The sequence below is a fragment of the Leptinotarsa decemlineata genome, unplaced genomic scaffold, assembly GCF_025532065.1.
Source record: "Leptinotarsa decemlineata unplaced genomic scaffold, Ldec_3_MD MMD2_P_RNA_scaffold_6, whole genome shotgun sequence".
Lineage (NCBI taxonomy): Eukaryota > Metazoa > Arthropoda > Insecta > Coleoptera > Chrysomelidae > Leptinotarsa > Leptinotarsa decemlineata.
Genome location: NW_027412533.1, coordinates 11982566 through 11997665, shown reverse-complemented (window position 1 = coordinate 11997665; position 15100 = coordinate 11982566). Strand labels below are relative to the sequence as shown.

At 34.3% G+C, this 15100-nt stretch overlaps 1 protein-coding gene across 3 annotated transcripts in view; it reads right to left on the bottom strand.

Moving 5' to 3' along the window:
• The window catches only part of Trpgamma (Transient receptor potential cation channel gamma), a 369660-nt gene that overhangs the window by 115233 nt on the left and 239327 nt on the right, over positions 1-15100 (bottom strand). For 2 of the 3 annotated variants that reach the window (XM_074169989.1, XM_074169988.1), the window contains 2 exons: positions 9987-10148; positions 6198-6408 (listed from right to left, as the gene is read on the bottom strand). In XM_074169989.1, the coding sequence (XP_074026090.1) occupies positions 6198-6408; positions 9987-10148 (373 nt within the window). Of the gene's footprint in view, positions 1-6197; positions 6409-9986; positions 10149-10546; positions 11372-15100 lie in introns of those variants that run through there. The other variant, XM_074169990.1, reaches the window with a different exon arrangement.

Genomic DNA, 15100 nt, shown 5'->3' with positions numbered 1-15100 from the left:
CACAAAAACTATCATGAATATACCATATGAATTTCATCATAATCTGGAATAATACGTTGAGAAAATTAGTTAAAAATAATAGAAACTGAACATCCAAATTCGAAAAATCAGGAGTATATGAATTAAAGTGTGGAACGTGCCCTAAGGTATATATTGGTCAAACGGTCAGGACATTCAGAAATCGAATCCAGGAACATCATACGAGCTATCTTCTAGAAGAAAATCATATCCTTGATGAAGAATTCGAATTTTTGCACATAGAAAATAAAGGTTTAAAACTGAATCATTTGGAAGCAATGGAAATTATTAAATTTGAAAATTCAAACATTCTAATGAATGATCAACTGGATTTGAACAGATCACCATTGTTGAACTTGTTTTCTTAAAAACCGAGAAAGAATTATTATTGATGTAGATGTGAGGTAATATGCTTCAGGTAATCATAATTGAACAGGTACCTTGTGTAGAGGTGTAGGTAATTTTTTTGAGATAGTTTCAATTATGGTACCTGTAGTATATAAATATTAATGTAAGAACAACTTAAAAATCACTTGAAAAAGCTATTGTGCTAGCGAAATATGTTGTGATGTGATTTTCAAAATGAAATTTGTGTAGTTTTTGAAATTACTATGGATCTTCATCAAGTTACAGCCGAATCAATCAGAAAATTTATCAATTTTGCTGTTCTAAAATTCGAATTTCATTCCTTTTTCTCTCCAAAATAGATTATGCTAGTATCATTAGAAATCCAATAGGAGACTCTTGTATTTGAAATATTGAGAATGTTCAAACGAAATTCCTCAAATTTTGGACATTTAAAATTTAACAACTTCTACTTCAAAAGGACTTATCAAAATTGCTAATATTTTGTTTTCAGTTATATTCAGCTCTAATTTGCCCCGCAAATTTTGATATGGTAGTCTTCGTTCTTGTTGAGGATAGGAATTCATTGGTCTGCACATGAACATGTAATAACATCCAACTTTTAATATAACTAAAACAGCTTCAACGTCAGGTGATGTGCAAGAGAAATTTAGTATTTATGAGATTACTGAATTATTTCCTGCTTCGCCTTCTGCCGAATCATAAATAGTCGTGAACTTCACATATTGAAAGTCCATGTAATAAACTGAGAAATAATTGCTATGAGTTGAGTTTTATGGCAAATCACTGCGACAATGATGTTCTGTTCAATTTAGGCTATGCAACTATAACTACATTGTCATATCAGATATGAAATTTTGTATTGGGATACTAGATGTCACTCGGAAAGAATTTTCAAAAGAGCGCTTTTGAAATTATCGCTCAAATGTAGAGATAAAAAGTATGTTCAGAAAATAACGGAATTTTCGAAATTTCACGGGTTTGAAGGGTCCAATAGTCAATTTTTTAAAATTATGTTGATACACATGCCTCTGAAGTATGATAAATTTTCCAGCTGTATTCAATGTGAACTTTGTACTTGTACGATGTATTTAGAAAAGAAACAAGCACGTACAGGTATATTCTTGACAGCTCACATCACTGTGGACAGCACAAACGTGGTGTGCTGAATTTTCTAGTGCATCTTCTTTTAACTTTTCCTTTCACACATGAGAGGTTCACGAAAGAAAAACGTACACTACAGGATACAGCAGTCACTAACGGTTTCTCAAGGGGTATTGAAGATTACTCTATAAGGAAGAAGAATTTTAGGTTAAGAATGAACGGAATCTTGACTTCCAGAAAGGACAAAAACCAAGATAAATATATTTCAGTTCCATACCACCAACGCACGAAGAACTTTGGAAATATTTTCAAGGAACTAGGTATTAAGGTGGTTTTTGAAACAAGTCGTTCACTACTGAGCCTTTTAGGAAGTCCAAAAGACAAAGTCGAGAATTCGGAAGAGTGTGGAATTTACGGAATTAAATGTAAGGACTGTGATTGGGTGCCAGGCCATTCAGGTATCATAGGTAATGATAAAGCTGATGAATGCGCTAGACGCGGATCATCAACTTCATATATGGGTCCTGAACCAGCTCTGGGGGTACAGAAATTATTGGTACGAAACCAGATTCGGATATGGACCAATAAGAAGCACACAGAGTACTGGACAAAAGTACCTGGCAACAAACACAGTATAACCTTCATTAGGGAACCGTCCGGTCATTGTCCGCTTGAAAGACACCTGAATAAAATGGGGTTGTACAACGGAGACCTCAGCTGCAGATTATGCAAGGAAGAGATAGAAACAGCTCTACACATCTTATGCGAATGGGAGGCACTGAATCACAGGAAGCAGGCAATATATGGACGTACAAAACTACGCTCAGAAGAATATGACGAACATACAACACGGAACATGTACAAACTAGTACAGGGAACGAGACTGATGGAATGGGTTTCATGAGAATATGGGAGGCTGCAGTGTTTTCTGGAGACTAGGACTAAATGGACGAGTCAGACAGCTCTCAAAAAAAAAGGACAACGATGCAAAATATTATGAACAGACAAAAAGAACTATTAAAATAAGATATAAGGGACACTTAGCATACTTAAAATATGGAAGACCTGAAACATCAGCAGTCGCTTGCAACAAAACCATTCCATAGACTTCAGTTCATTGTGATTAATTAGATAAGTTAACAATAACAGGCATCTAGATGCCTATGAGAGATGCCATTAAGGATATTTTAAATACTCCTTATTCATGAACCGGGTTTCTACGTTCATGAAGTGAGCAGAGAAGTTCATAGGCTAAAACATAGATGGCGCTACTAGTATTACATCCATATAATTTTTAATTAATCCTAAACTTCAAAATACACGTGTACAAATTTCACACCTCTCGGACTATAGTTTGTGGAATAGAACACTCTGAGTAAAGCAAATTTTATTAGTTCAGTTAGTTGGTTAGTGGTAATACAGGGTGGGCCATCGAAAATTTGATATGGAGGTTTTAGGTCGATTTTTATTGGGAAAGGGGCAGGTTTTTTCAACCCCGGAGCAGAGAGGTGAACTTTTAGAATTATAATAGGGAATAGGGGGCAAGTCGCACATCGTTTGAAAGATCTTGGAATTCTCTAAATAATGGTGTACATTTTTTTGAATTTGGACGTATTTAAGAGAGTTCTCTCCGGTAATTACCTGTTTCAATATTGTTAATAGCAACAAATTTTTGTACGTCACTGCTCAGTTGGAACTCTTTCATTTGTTTCTCACGCTACTTTTATATTAATTTTTTAGTTCTTCTCTGATAAGACAACTATAACAATTGAGAAATGGTTAAAAATGCTGTTTCTATTTCTCATTTTTATGTTGAAAGTGATATCTACATCATTACTAGTAGTGAGTGCCGTAAAGTGTTGCTAAAGAAACAATGCTTTACAAAACTGCAGAGAGGGTTGAGTTGATTGAACTGTACTATGGAAATAGACGTTGTGCTGCAAGAGCCGCTGAACTGTTCAATCAACAACATGGGAAGTATGTGTCGCCACAGTATTTTTTCGATTTAATTGCAAAATTTCGCGCCACTGAATCTGTAGCAAATTAAAAACAACAAATCGAACCACCAGTAACAAATGAGCAGACACACGTGGCAATTCTTGGCCATGTTGAGCCTTGACGATACTTTGAGCACAAGTATGTTAGCATTTGCTTCCGGGATGTCACGAACAAGCATTCGGCGTATTTTAAAACCCCACAAAATGCATCCTCACAAGAATAAATTAACACATGGACTGAATGAAGATGATTTCTATCGACGCTTGCAATTTTGCGAGTTGGTTAGTGAATGAGTGGTGGAAAATCCACATTTTGTTTTCAACATTTGCTTCAGTGATGGATATTCTTTTTTCTAAATGACACAGTTAATCGCCGTAATTGTCGCTATTGGACTGATTCAAATCCTAACATTTTCCATGAAGTGCATACTCAACGTCCACAAAAATTGAATGTATGGGCTGGAAATTGTGGTGGCCGTATTATTGGCCCATTGTTTTTAGAAGGCAATTTAACCGGGCAAATGTATCTGGAGCTTCTGGTAGATACTATTAATCCCCTTCTCACTGATATTTTTGAAAATGACAACATTTATCGGGAGTATTGAGATCAGATCAATCCAGATCACTGGATTGGGAGGCGGGGCACTATCGAATGGCCATCACGGTCACCAGACCTTTCGCTGTTTTATTTTTTTTTGTGGGGTCAGTTGGAAAGCAGAATTTAATGTACTCCTCCTGCATCACTCGAAGATTTACGGCAACGAATCACGAATTAATGTCGCCAAATCACTCCAGAAATGCTCCACAATGTTCGAGAACGTTTTCAGCAGAATCTCTATTATTGCATGGAAGTTGGAGGTGCCCATTTTGAGCACATGCTAACATGAGAATAATGTAAGTAACTTCAACTCTAAATTTAATATGGTTCGTCCAAATTAAAAAAAAAATGTACACCATTGCTTAGAGAATTCCAAGATCTTTCAAACGATGTGCGACTCACCCCCAGTTCCCCATTAAAAGTCCAAGGGTTCTTCACCTCACTGCTCCGGGGTTAAAGGCTAACATGAGAATAAAGTAAGTAACTTCAACTCTAAATTCAATATGGTTGGTCCAAATTAAAAAAAATGTACACCATCGCTTAGAGAATTCCAAGATATTTCAAACGATGTGCGACTCGCCCCCAGTTCCCCATTAAAAGTCCAAGGGTTCTTCACCCCTCTGATCCAGTGTTGAAGTGACGACGCTGTAAATGGGGAAAAAACTGTCCTCCTCCCAATAAAAATTGACTTGTCTGAGCGTTTTTTAGGATTTGCAATATTAGTACCCAAAATTTCCATGTCAGGTTTTCTGTATATGGTTATTTGGTGTTCATAGTTCATTTACAATTCTCAAGTCTACTTTGATTTTCCTTCGTTAGTGTACATTAAACCATTTCTACTATGTACTTCTTTGACAAACTGGAAACAAATAATGATTATTGCATTGTAATGTTACTAGGTATATCGTCCTATGAATGGAAACTTTTAGATAATAAACTTGTTATTATTTCTATAATGATTAGTGCAATAATTATCATTATTGGCATACAAATATTATTGATTCATGATGAAAAGAGAAATGAAAATTTCTATGTTTTTATCACTTTTATTTGTAACTAACGTTACTGCAGTTTTGTCCTATATGGACATTCTCAAAGTTGAACAATAAACTAATAATGATTCACTACATTCGCTAATATATACCATTCAGGTACTTGATTGAGTACCTGAACATACAGTTCACAATGCGCATGTGTCAATTTGAAAACCGGAGAGTAAAATGACCAAATCGATTTGGTCATTTAACAGGTTGCACCCACAATGTTTATGCTTGTGAATTTCCAAGGATTCTAAATAATTGAGTTTGTCGACCTTATCTTTGGTATTGAAAAGGAAATGAGATAACCTGTCAAGCAGTCTGAATGCTACTTCCACATTGTTTTTTTTGAAGAAACCTGCGATCCTAGATAAGGTCGACAAGTTGGAAAAATCTGGAGTTTATAAGTTTAAGTGTCCGGAGTGTAATAGTGTTTATGTGGGACAATGAGGACGAAATTTCCAAAAACGGTATGCTGGACATGAAAGGTCCTTCAGACTAGGAAAAAATGATTCGAAGTTTTCAAATCATTCCTTGGCATGCAACCACAAGTTTCCGAATCTAAGCGATACGGAAATTCTGCACTATGCAAGGAAGGGTTGCAATCTCAATTATTCAGAATCTTTGGAAATTCACAAGCATAAACATTGTGGGTACAACCTGTTAAATGACCAAATCGATTTAATTTACTCTCCGGTTTTTAAATTGGCACATGTGCATTGTGAACTGTAAATACAGGTACTCAATCAAGTACCTGAATGGTATATATTAGCGAATGTAATGAATCATTGTTAGTTTATTGTTCATTGTTCATTTATCGTCCATATAGGACGAAACTACACAACGTTAGTTACAAATAAAAGTGGTAAAAAACAAAGAAATTTTCATTTCTCTTTCAATCATGATCTCCTACCGCGTAGTAACGTCTACATCCATCAATTTATTATTGATTCAAACTACAAAATATGATTTTGCTACTTCTTCATTTGTACATTCATCTGTATTAGGGGTATATGAGTGTACTGAAGCATGTACCTACGGCTTACCAACCAATTTGAAAAATGATATCGTACTCACTTTTTTTTGTCGTAATTTTATAGCAAGTTTCAGTCTATTTAGGTGCATTCGATCTCCGTGTTCGAAAGCTGGTCCACTCGGATCGTGATTCAAGAGAACCTCCAATTCGTATGAGCTACGAGTATGGTCTAGAAGAGCCGTAGCAAAGTCCTGACACTGCTTCCGGAGTTCTTGGTACTCGCTTTTGAACTCATGCTCCATGAAACTCAACCTGGAAATAATTCAATTCAATGCCTATATGAAAAATTGAGGATCATTAAGTTCAGTGTTCGTATGAAATATACATAGATGACGTAAGTGGTCAGGTACTTTGGCTCAACTATTATTGATACGAAAGTATCAGTAGAAAGTGCGGGGATCTTATAGTAGGGGAGCCCACGATGCAAAATGGAGATTTACTCGAGCGTCATAGAGGCATATTAGGTTGCAAAACTTAGATGACAAGAAGAAAAGAATGTTATATGATATATACCTTTTTATGGACATACTCGAGCGCATCAATGTCCTACATATTTTCAATAATGTTCCTATGTTAATCTGATCGTTTGCATGATGCGGGTGGTTGTACGTAAGGTTTTGAAGTGAGAAAAAAATTAATTGAGCGCGTCATATTTTCTGAGGGGGTGTTAAATGCACCAAAAAAAGCTCTTCTTCAATAATCTTACGATTTCGATCTGACGCAAACTCGCGGCCATTATTATAATGGGCAAAAAAAATTCGCCATTTTGAAAAACACAAGCGGGTCAGATTAAGATATATATGGTTCATCTTTATGTTCTAGACGTGCTGTCTCATAATCTGACGATTATCTAGAGGGATTCGCCTAAACTTACAAAAAACATATTTTTTTTAATTTTTTTTAATCATTGAAAAGCTCAGGAAATATGATGCAGATAAATAAGTGTATGTTTTTTAAATAGAATACTTGTATTTATAAGAAAATAATTGAAGAAATATGCTCAAAAAAATTCAATTTTTTGTGATCAATTGATTAATTATCTTCATCACGAACGAGTCTCTGTGATCAGCTGTGATGGCGTCATGGCGACAGAATTCAGAGTGAGGACGGAGTTAGAGAGTAATAGATGAAGCAAAAGTGAAAGGGATATAGAAACGCGAAGGGGAAAATATAGGTATCACACAGCTGCACGCGTTAAACTTTATCAACGAATTTTTGTTATTTCGGGTTGCAGAAATCATCAGAATATATATTTTTCTTTATCCTTGAATTATTTCCTTCAGAATAAAAAAAAAATCAGATACGCTCGAGAATGTCGAAATTACGTTATTTTTTTACAACTGTGCTGCCCTCCCCTTTCTTTACGTCACTATCCAATTGTCAGATTACTGGAATAAACACTTTTTAGCAAGTGATCAACTCACCCTACCTTAATCTGACGCGCTCGAGAATGTCTGATGAACAATTCTTTTTTACTAATCTGATCCTTTATCCTTCACGGGCGGTCTTATATATAAGGCTCATATTTGGTGGATGTACTTAACCGAGTACAAGGTATTCCCCTGTATATTAATCTGCCGCGCTTTAGTAAATCCTGAAATCCCCGCTTGCGCTCCCCTATCATACGTATGCTGGTAGAACTATTTTTATCATTGTCATTGGTGAAAATTTTGGTGAGTTCCATGCAATAATCATGACGCACAATACAAGTCTGGAGTGTCGTTTAAAAGTTATATGTTTTTATCTATCGCTTCAGAAAATTTATATTCGAATCTCAACATGAAATCAAATGACCGAAACGATTTGAAATTAATTCTATTTGGGATTTGGAAAAATTACTCTGTCTGTTTGATAATGATAATAATCGTCTTTATTGTAGACAAATGGAACATTGACAGAAACAAATAGGTATAGTTGTTTATATTTGAAGAAAATTGCTGAGTTCAATCTATGCCAGAAGAGTGCTGTCATAGGCTTCTCTTTCACTAAACCCCAAAAATACCCTATTACGTAATTTCTTCAGTATTCTTGTATGGAACATCATTTAAATTATGAATATGAAGATTGCTATAAACTTTCCTATTCATGAAAATAAATTTTTGTCGCCATTTTGAAACTCATTAATATTAGTTTTTCATATCCGTGAAAAGGGAATTCTACATTTCACAAATTTAAAAAAATTAACGCTTAGAGTCCGACAGAAACTGGTTTTTATGACCGAAACCGAATTTCGGGAACGGCCTCAGTTTCGTCCGAAACCGAAACTTCTTTACAAGGATTATGTTTTGTGGAAAAAATAAAGAAATCGTTATAATCAGTCAGTCTTTATTTTTTCATCTTTAAACTTAATATTTATGTAATAAACAAAGTAAATCACAAAGTGAGTCACTACATGATTAATTAGGCACGTGGACGCGGCAAAATGTCTTTGTCGCTTGTATGAAATTCAACGCGCCAAACATGACCGATGACAGCGCGAGAAATCCCGAATGCAGTTTCGGTTTCGGTCGTAATTTCGGCAGGTTTGCCGCCGAAACCTAAACTAAACCGAAACCCGTTTCTTTGCCGAAACTCGACCGAAACCGAACTTTCGGTGGCACACTAGTTCGCTCCTAATTTTGCTGGTGTTGAATTACCTTTATATATTTAGATTATAGACAACACTAAGGAATGTTAATTTACCATGAAAATAACTTTTTCAGTTGAAATAAATTTATGAAATAGGCATCTTGCAATGATCTTCATTGATCTATACCGAACCAATTTGCTGATACTAGTTTATGAGATATTCTGCGGATTCCATATACAAATATCAAACCCAAATTTCAGATACTAGAAGGAGAAAAAACATGCTTAGCACCGTTCAAAGTCTTCTAATTATCCTATTTGGATGAGTCACATGCATTTCAAATTTCAATTTAATATCTGATATAAATTTCTGATTATTTGTTCAATTCACTAGTGTTAGCACCTAGTTATCTATAGTTATATCTATTTCATCATGTATTATATTATTTGTTTGATTCGTTAATATTAACACCTAGTTATCTATAGTTATATATATTTCATCATGTATTATATTATTTTCCTTCGATTTACTTGTATGGATCTTAAAATAATGAGATGAGGCCGTTTCTGCGTATCATTCTGCGTATCATCTGCATAATAGTGAATTGAGCAATGCTTTTGTAATGACATATACAAGGTACAAAAAAGTGGGTCAAGAATTGATCCTTGTGGTGCACCTGATCTGATCCTCATAGTTGTAGAGTATATGTTGTCAGTACATATCGTTTATTTCCGGTCAAATAGGTTGATATCAAATAACTTCATTGCATAACTGAACCCATATGATGTGAAATAGTGAATAACAATGAATGATTCAATGACCCAATGAAATCATTCACCATAAGCAGAATAGCTTTGATACAACTAGGACCTTGCAGATTGAATTTCAGGAAATAAATAGTTATTGAGATGTTCTTTTAATTGATATACTATAGCTCTTTCGAATCATGGTGAGGATCCTTCAAACGATCCAAAATGCTACTCTGATCACTAAAGGAAAGACCATTACATTTACCTACTTCAATTATTGATAGACCAAAAAAAGGATTATTGTGGAAAAATTATTTGACCTTCCTGTATCAGTAGACCTGCCTGTGTAAGTATGATTTCATTTGATTTTATATCAGTCAGTTGCAGAACAGATCCAGAAAAATGATCATGTTGGTTGAATCCAAGCGTTACTACTAATCAAAATTCATATAGTATTGAATAAAGTCATTATCCAAACTAACATGTCTCCATAACAATATTTTTCAACTTACCGTCGCAACTCCCATGAGAGTTCGAATGCAGTGAGGATGGGATCTTTGGAAGAAAGAGCAATCAGAGATGGTGATGCAAGTGCCCGATATGCATTGATTCGGCTCCTGGAGTGACGAAGAGAGTCTTCCATTCGGGAGGTAACACATTCATCGCATCCGCATCTGAAATAAAAGTCTGAGTTACTGTCTAACGAGTTCCAACAATTCACGAATTATCGAATAAAAAAATAATTTTCATCAACAATTCACAGAAGCATCAATTATATGATTTTCTATTCAGGTAATGACTTCTAATTCTGAATGATTTTGTAAAAAATAGAAGAATTTGTTGATGAATGTGCATGAAAGTTAGGACAAACGTGCGTATTTTTTGAAATTACTGCCATTATAATTCTAACACTATCATCAATTAGAAATGCATAGAACTGAAAGTATACGAGATCACTATCCTTTGAAATAAAGAGGAAATAACTAATTACAGCTTCAAAATTTGCCAACATCAATGAGATATGTTCATGAACAATATGTTCTTGATACTTAATAATAATAACAACTATTACCATACTAGAATTCACAATGCCGGATATTACTTTTCGACATGTCTGGTCAGGCGAAATTTGAAACAGCTCCATATCCACAAGGCGTCTGGTCCTGATGAAGTTTCCATAATCGTATCTGAAAAGTACGCAAATGAACCCGCACTTTTCAACCTGTGTTTCAAGAATGGGGTTTTTCCTTCTTGTTGGTAGATTGATCGCGTTAAGCCTATTGCCAAAAAAGGCAAGAAAAATCTTCCGAATAACTATATCCTTGAATATTTGGAAGGCTTTAACATCTTGAGCGATCATCCATATGGCTTTCGGAAACAAAGATCAACATGCGACCTTCTATTGTACGTCACCCATATTTGGAATGACATGGAGAGTCAAGAGCTGTTGCGTTTGATATTTCTAAGGCCTTTGACCGTGTGTGGCATGTGGGTTTGCTGGCCAAACTTCGATGCTATGGCTTGTCGGATCATTTTTGTGTATGGCTCTCCAGCTTCCTGAAAGAACGTTTCCTGCAAGTGGCCGTCAATGGATTTCTCTCGAATACTTCTACCATCAATGCTGATGATCCCCAGGGATCCATATAGTTTCCAACTTTTGTTTTATTGTATATTCGATTGTGCCATATGTGCGGAGCAGAGTAGACGTGTTCACAAGTGCTCCTGTTTGAAACAGTTCCTAAAGGTGAAATACAGTGCACCCAATTAATAGCAGCAGTACCAAAAAAAAAAATGAAGAGTGCTATCATCTCAAAAAAAGACACAAAAAATGGTTCTCACAAGAGATGTTACTGAAGAAATTAAATCCGCTGTGAATTCAACGGTGAACAAATGTCTAAAAGAACAGTCGTTTATAAAAGCCATCTGTGAAAACGTATCGATAGCAGTCAATGAAGCAACGGAGCAAAAACATATCCAAATTGAAGAAAAAAAGTTTAAGTTACAGGCTGAATTCTCTCAAATGAAAACCGATATGGAAAGTAAAATTAACAGGTTGTATATGGAAATCACAAGAGAAAAGTATTATAGAACGAAAATGCGATACCCTAGAACAAGCAACGAAAATGAACAATCTCAGAATTTTCAACTTAACCGAAAAAAACAACGAAAAACTGAAAGATGAAATCATTGATCTTCTGAATATGAAGATGTCGATTGCACTAAATGGAAATGATGTTGAAATCTGCTATAGAATAGGGATAAAAGAGGGAAATAAGGTGAGAGGTATTTTCCTGCAACTCAGAAACCACGAACTGAGACAAGAAATATATAGAAGAAAGAAGCTCATGAAAGAAACCGGCACAGTCATCCGAGAAGATTCAACAAGACTGAGAGTGGAACTACTAACAAAGACTATAGAACAAACTATAATGAAAAACATTTGAACTGACTTGGGAAATATTTTCGTTAACCATCATAACAAACTGTACATCTTGAAATCAAAAAATGATTACGATAAAATTTTTGGATAGTTTATATATATATATATATATATATATATATATATATATATATATATATATATATATATATATATATATATATATATATACATATACAGGGTGTCCCTGGACTGACTCCTGCATGAAAGCTCATCGAAGGAATTCATTTGTTTAGTCAATTACCAAAATTTGGATGATTTTGAATATTCACTTGAAAAGTTATCAAAGAAAAACATCTTTCATTTTGTAACTTCGAGGGCCCGTTACTTGGTAACGAAGGATTTTAGGAAAAAAAGTTATATGAAGTACTGGTGATATTTTGACCCCATCTATACATTCCCGAGAGAAAAAGAGGAAGTCCAGGGACACCCTGTATACAGTCCCAGAGATTTAGTACACTCTCTGTTCTCAATAATACCGCTCGTTACAGATAAATTCTGAAGTGAACATTAGAAATTCATAATATTTGTATTAGAAATATTAACGGAGAGTAGATTGGAATCACACCAAGACTTGATTTTTTGTGTATAATGAGCTATTGTCATATTGAGTATATCTATACCTTTACTATGCCACAATATAGTGGTGTCGTCAGCGAAAAAAGATAATGTTCCAGTTATACTTATGTTCCTCGAATCGTTAATATACAACAGGAACAATATGGGACCGAGAACTGATCTACATCATTCATATTGGAATACACCTCAAACAGGAAAAAGAATATTGCATTCTGTGTGCTCTTGTTGCTCTGGAATCCAAAATGATTTTTTTTTAATATTATGGCGAAGGAGAAATTCATTGAGTGTTTTCTTAAATAGTTTTTCAATTATTTTTGCCAAAGTAGGAATGAGAGATATTGGTCGATAATTTGAAGGATCATCTTTAGAGTTACCTTCATACAAAGGTAACTCTAAAGATCGACAATTTTAGAAAGGATGGAAACCTGCCATTTCTGAATGAAAGAATAGTGATAACAGAGTTCTGAGCGCTTCTATTGGAAGATTTTCAATAATTTTGATTGAAATTTAATCATAACCAGATGTTGATTTATTCCTTATATCACCAAAAACTTCAAACAGTTCATCAATATTCGTATAATCCAATTGAAGAAATTCATTGATTGCAACATTCTCTAAATTAATCAGTGGGTCATATAGTACCACAATATTCTGACTGAGCTTATGTTCAATCGAACAGTAGAATCCATTTATATCGTCCAAACTGATTAGTATTTCAATGTCTCTCCTCTTTATGGTACTATTTCTCAAATCATCCATGATAGAATAACTTTCTTTCATTTTATTGTGTGAGTTAGCAATTCTATTCTTGAAGTAAATTTATTTAGCAAGTCTGATGGTATTCCTATAAATTCTCCGATAATTATTAAAATATGAAATTCCTTGCGTCATCCAAGGCTTCTTATTTTTTGTTTTGATCTTTTGAAGAGGAAACGACAAGTTGAACAATTTGGTGAGTTGGTTATGGAAAACAAGGAATGGATCATTTTGGGATAATATGTTTTTCCAGTCAAGTTCAAGACAGTTTCAGTAGAACCTATTATAATTCGCACTGCTGTATAGTCTTTGATATTTATGATTATTTCTTACTTTATATAACATCGAGATCTATGGTACATTTGATGGCTTTATGATCTAAAAATCCTGAGGAAATAACTGTGCACTTAATATTTTCCAAGTGAAAATTACTCGAAATATAATCAATACAAGACGAAGAATATTGAGAAATGCGAGTATATGAATTAACATGCATGTACAAACTGAAAGAGTTTTATAGATTATGAAGTGTTTGGGTGGTCGGTGAATTCATATCCATATAATCTATATATTGAGATCTCCAGTCACAACTGAATCTGAGTATATCTGTAAATCGGTTAAAATTAACTCTAACCCATCTAAAAATAACAATACATCTGCAAAGGGCGCTCTAAGAGGCACATAATATACAATTTAATTTCTTTGAAATAGCAAATAATATCATTGATAATATTCATATGGTCACTAAATGAAAGTTCAATAGACCTAAGAACTATATTACTTCTTGTGAGTGAGAGAAAACTAACCACTTTATTGAGTATTATTATTTTGCTACCCATACTCTCATTATATTTACATTACATACCTTAAGGAAGTGCATGTATTGCGTTTTCTATAACCATTTATTTATTTCACTTAATTGACTATAATCTGATCCGAAGAGTTATGTCTTTCTGAAACATGTAACAGATTTGTGAATCTACTAATGGGTAATATTTGCTTCAATGCAAGGTATAAAAGTCTGTTGTTACTGATATTATTAGTGCTAATCAAAATTATTACGTGATCTTTATATCCGTATTGTAGTGTATCGTTAAAAATTTCACTTGTGATATATGAAAGTTCCATTTCTGGTTTAGAATTTTTTTTATTTGGTAATTGGCAAAAGAAAAATTTGTTGCATACTGATCCCCTATGACTAATATTTTACTTAGTGTTATTAGGCATTTTCAAGTCACTTTCAATAATTGAATTCGCGGAAAAGACTCTTGAAATCCCCTCAAATGAGTTGACATTACCCAAATCCTTGTAAGTTGATTCTTCATCCACATATTCAACTTCTGCTTCATTATTTGCTTTTACTGGCATTTTCTCCTGGTCATGAGTATCAATGAATGCTGTTATTTGCACACCATGTCTGTTTGTGCTCGTCTGCGTACCACAATCTTTATGAATTGATGCATCTACATTATTTTCCAGCAAAGAACCTTCAAGGTATTTCAATACACTGTTAGTTTGAACTGTAGCGTGTACTTGCATTCATTTCCATTTGTGTATGTACAGTGTGTAATTCTTATATTCTATATCATTTAGTCGGTGATTCTGTTGTGATTCTGATACTAGTGCTGCTGACAGATGAAGATATCGAATATTCAATTATTTTTTGTTTTTTTGGCTGCTAGTACATCTGTGCCATGGCAAATATTGTTGAAGGATCAAAAATGTATTCTGTTCCAACTTTACGATTGGCAGTGTTCAGATTTGTTCTGTTAAATCATCAGACCACTAAGTGTCTGTATGAACGTGTACTCCATTAGAAAATGAAGGAGATATTCATTCGACTTTTCAAGT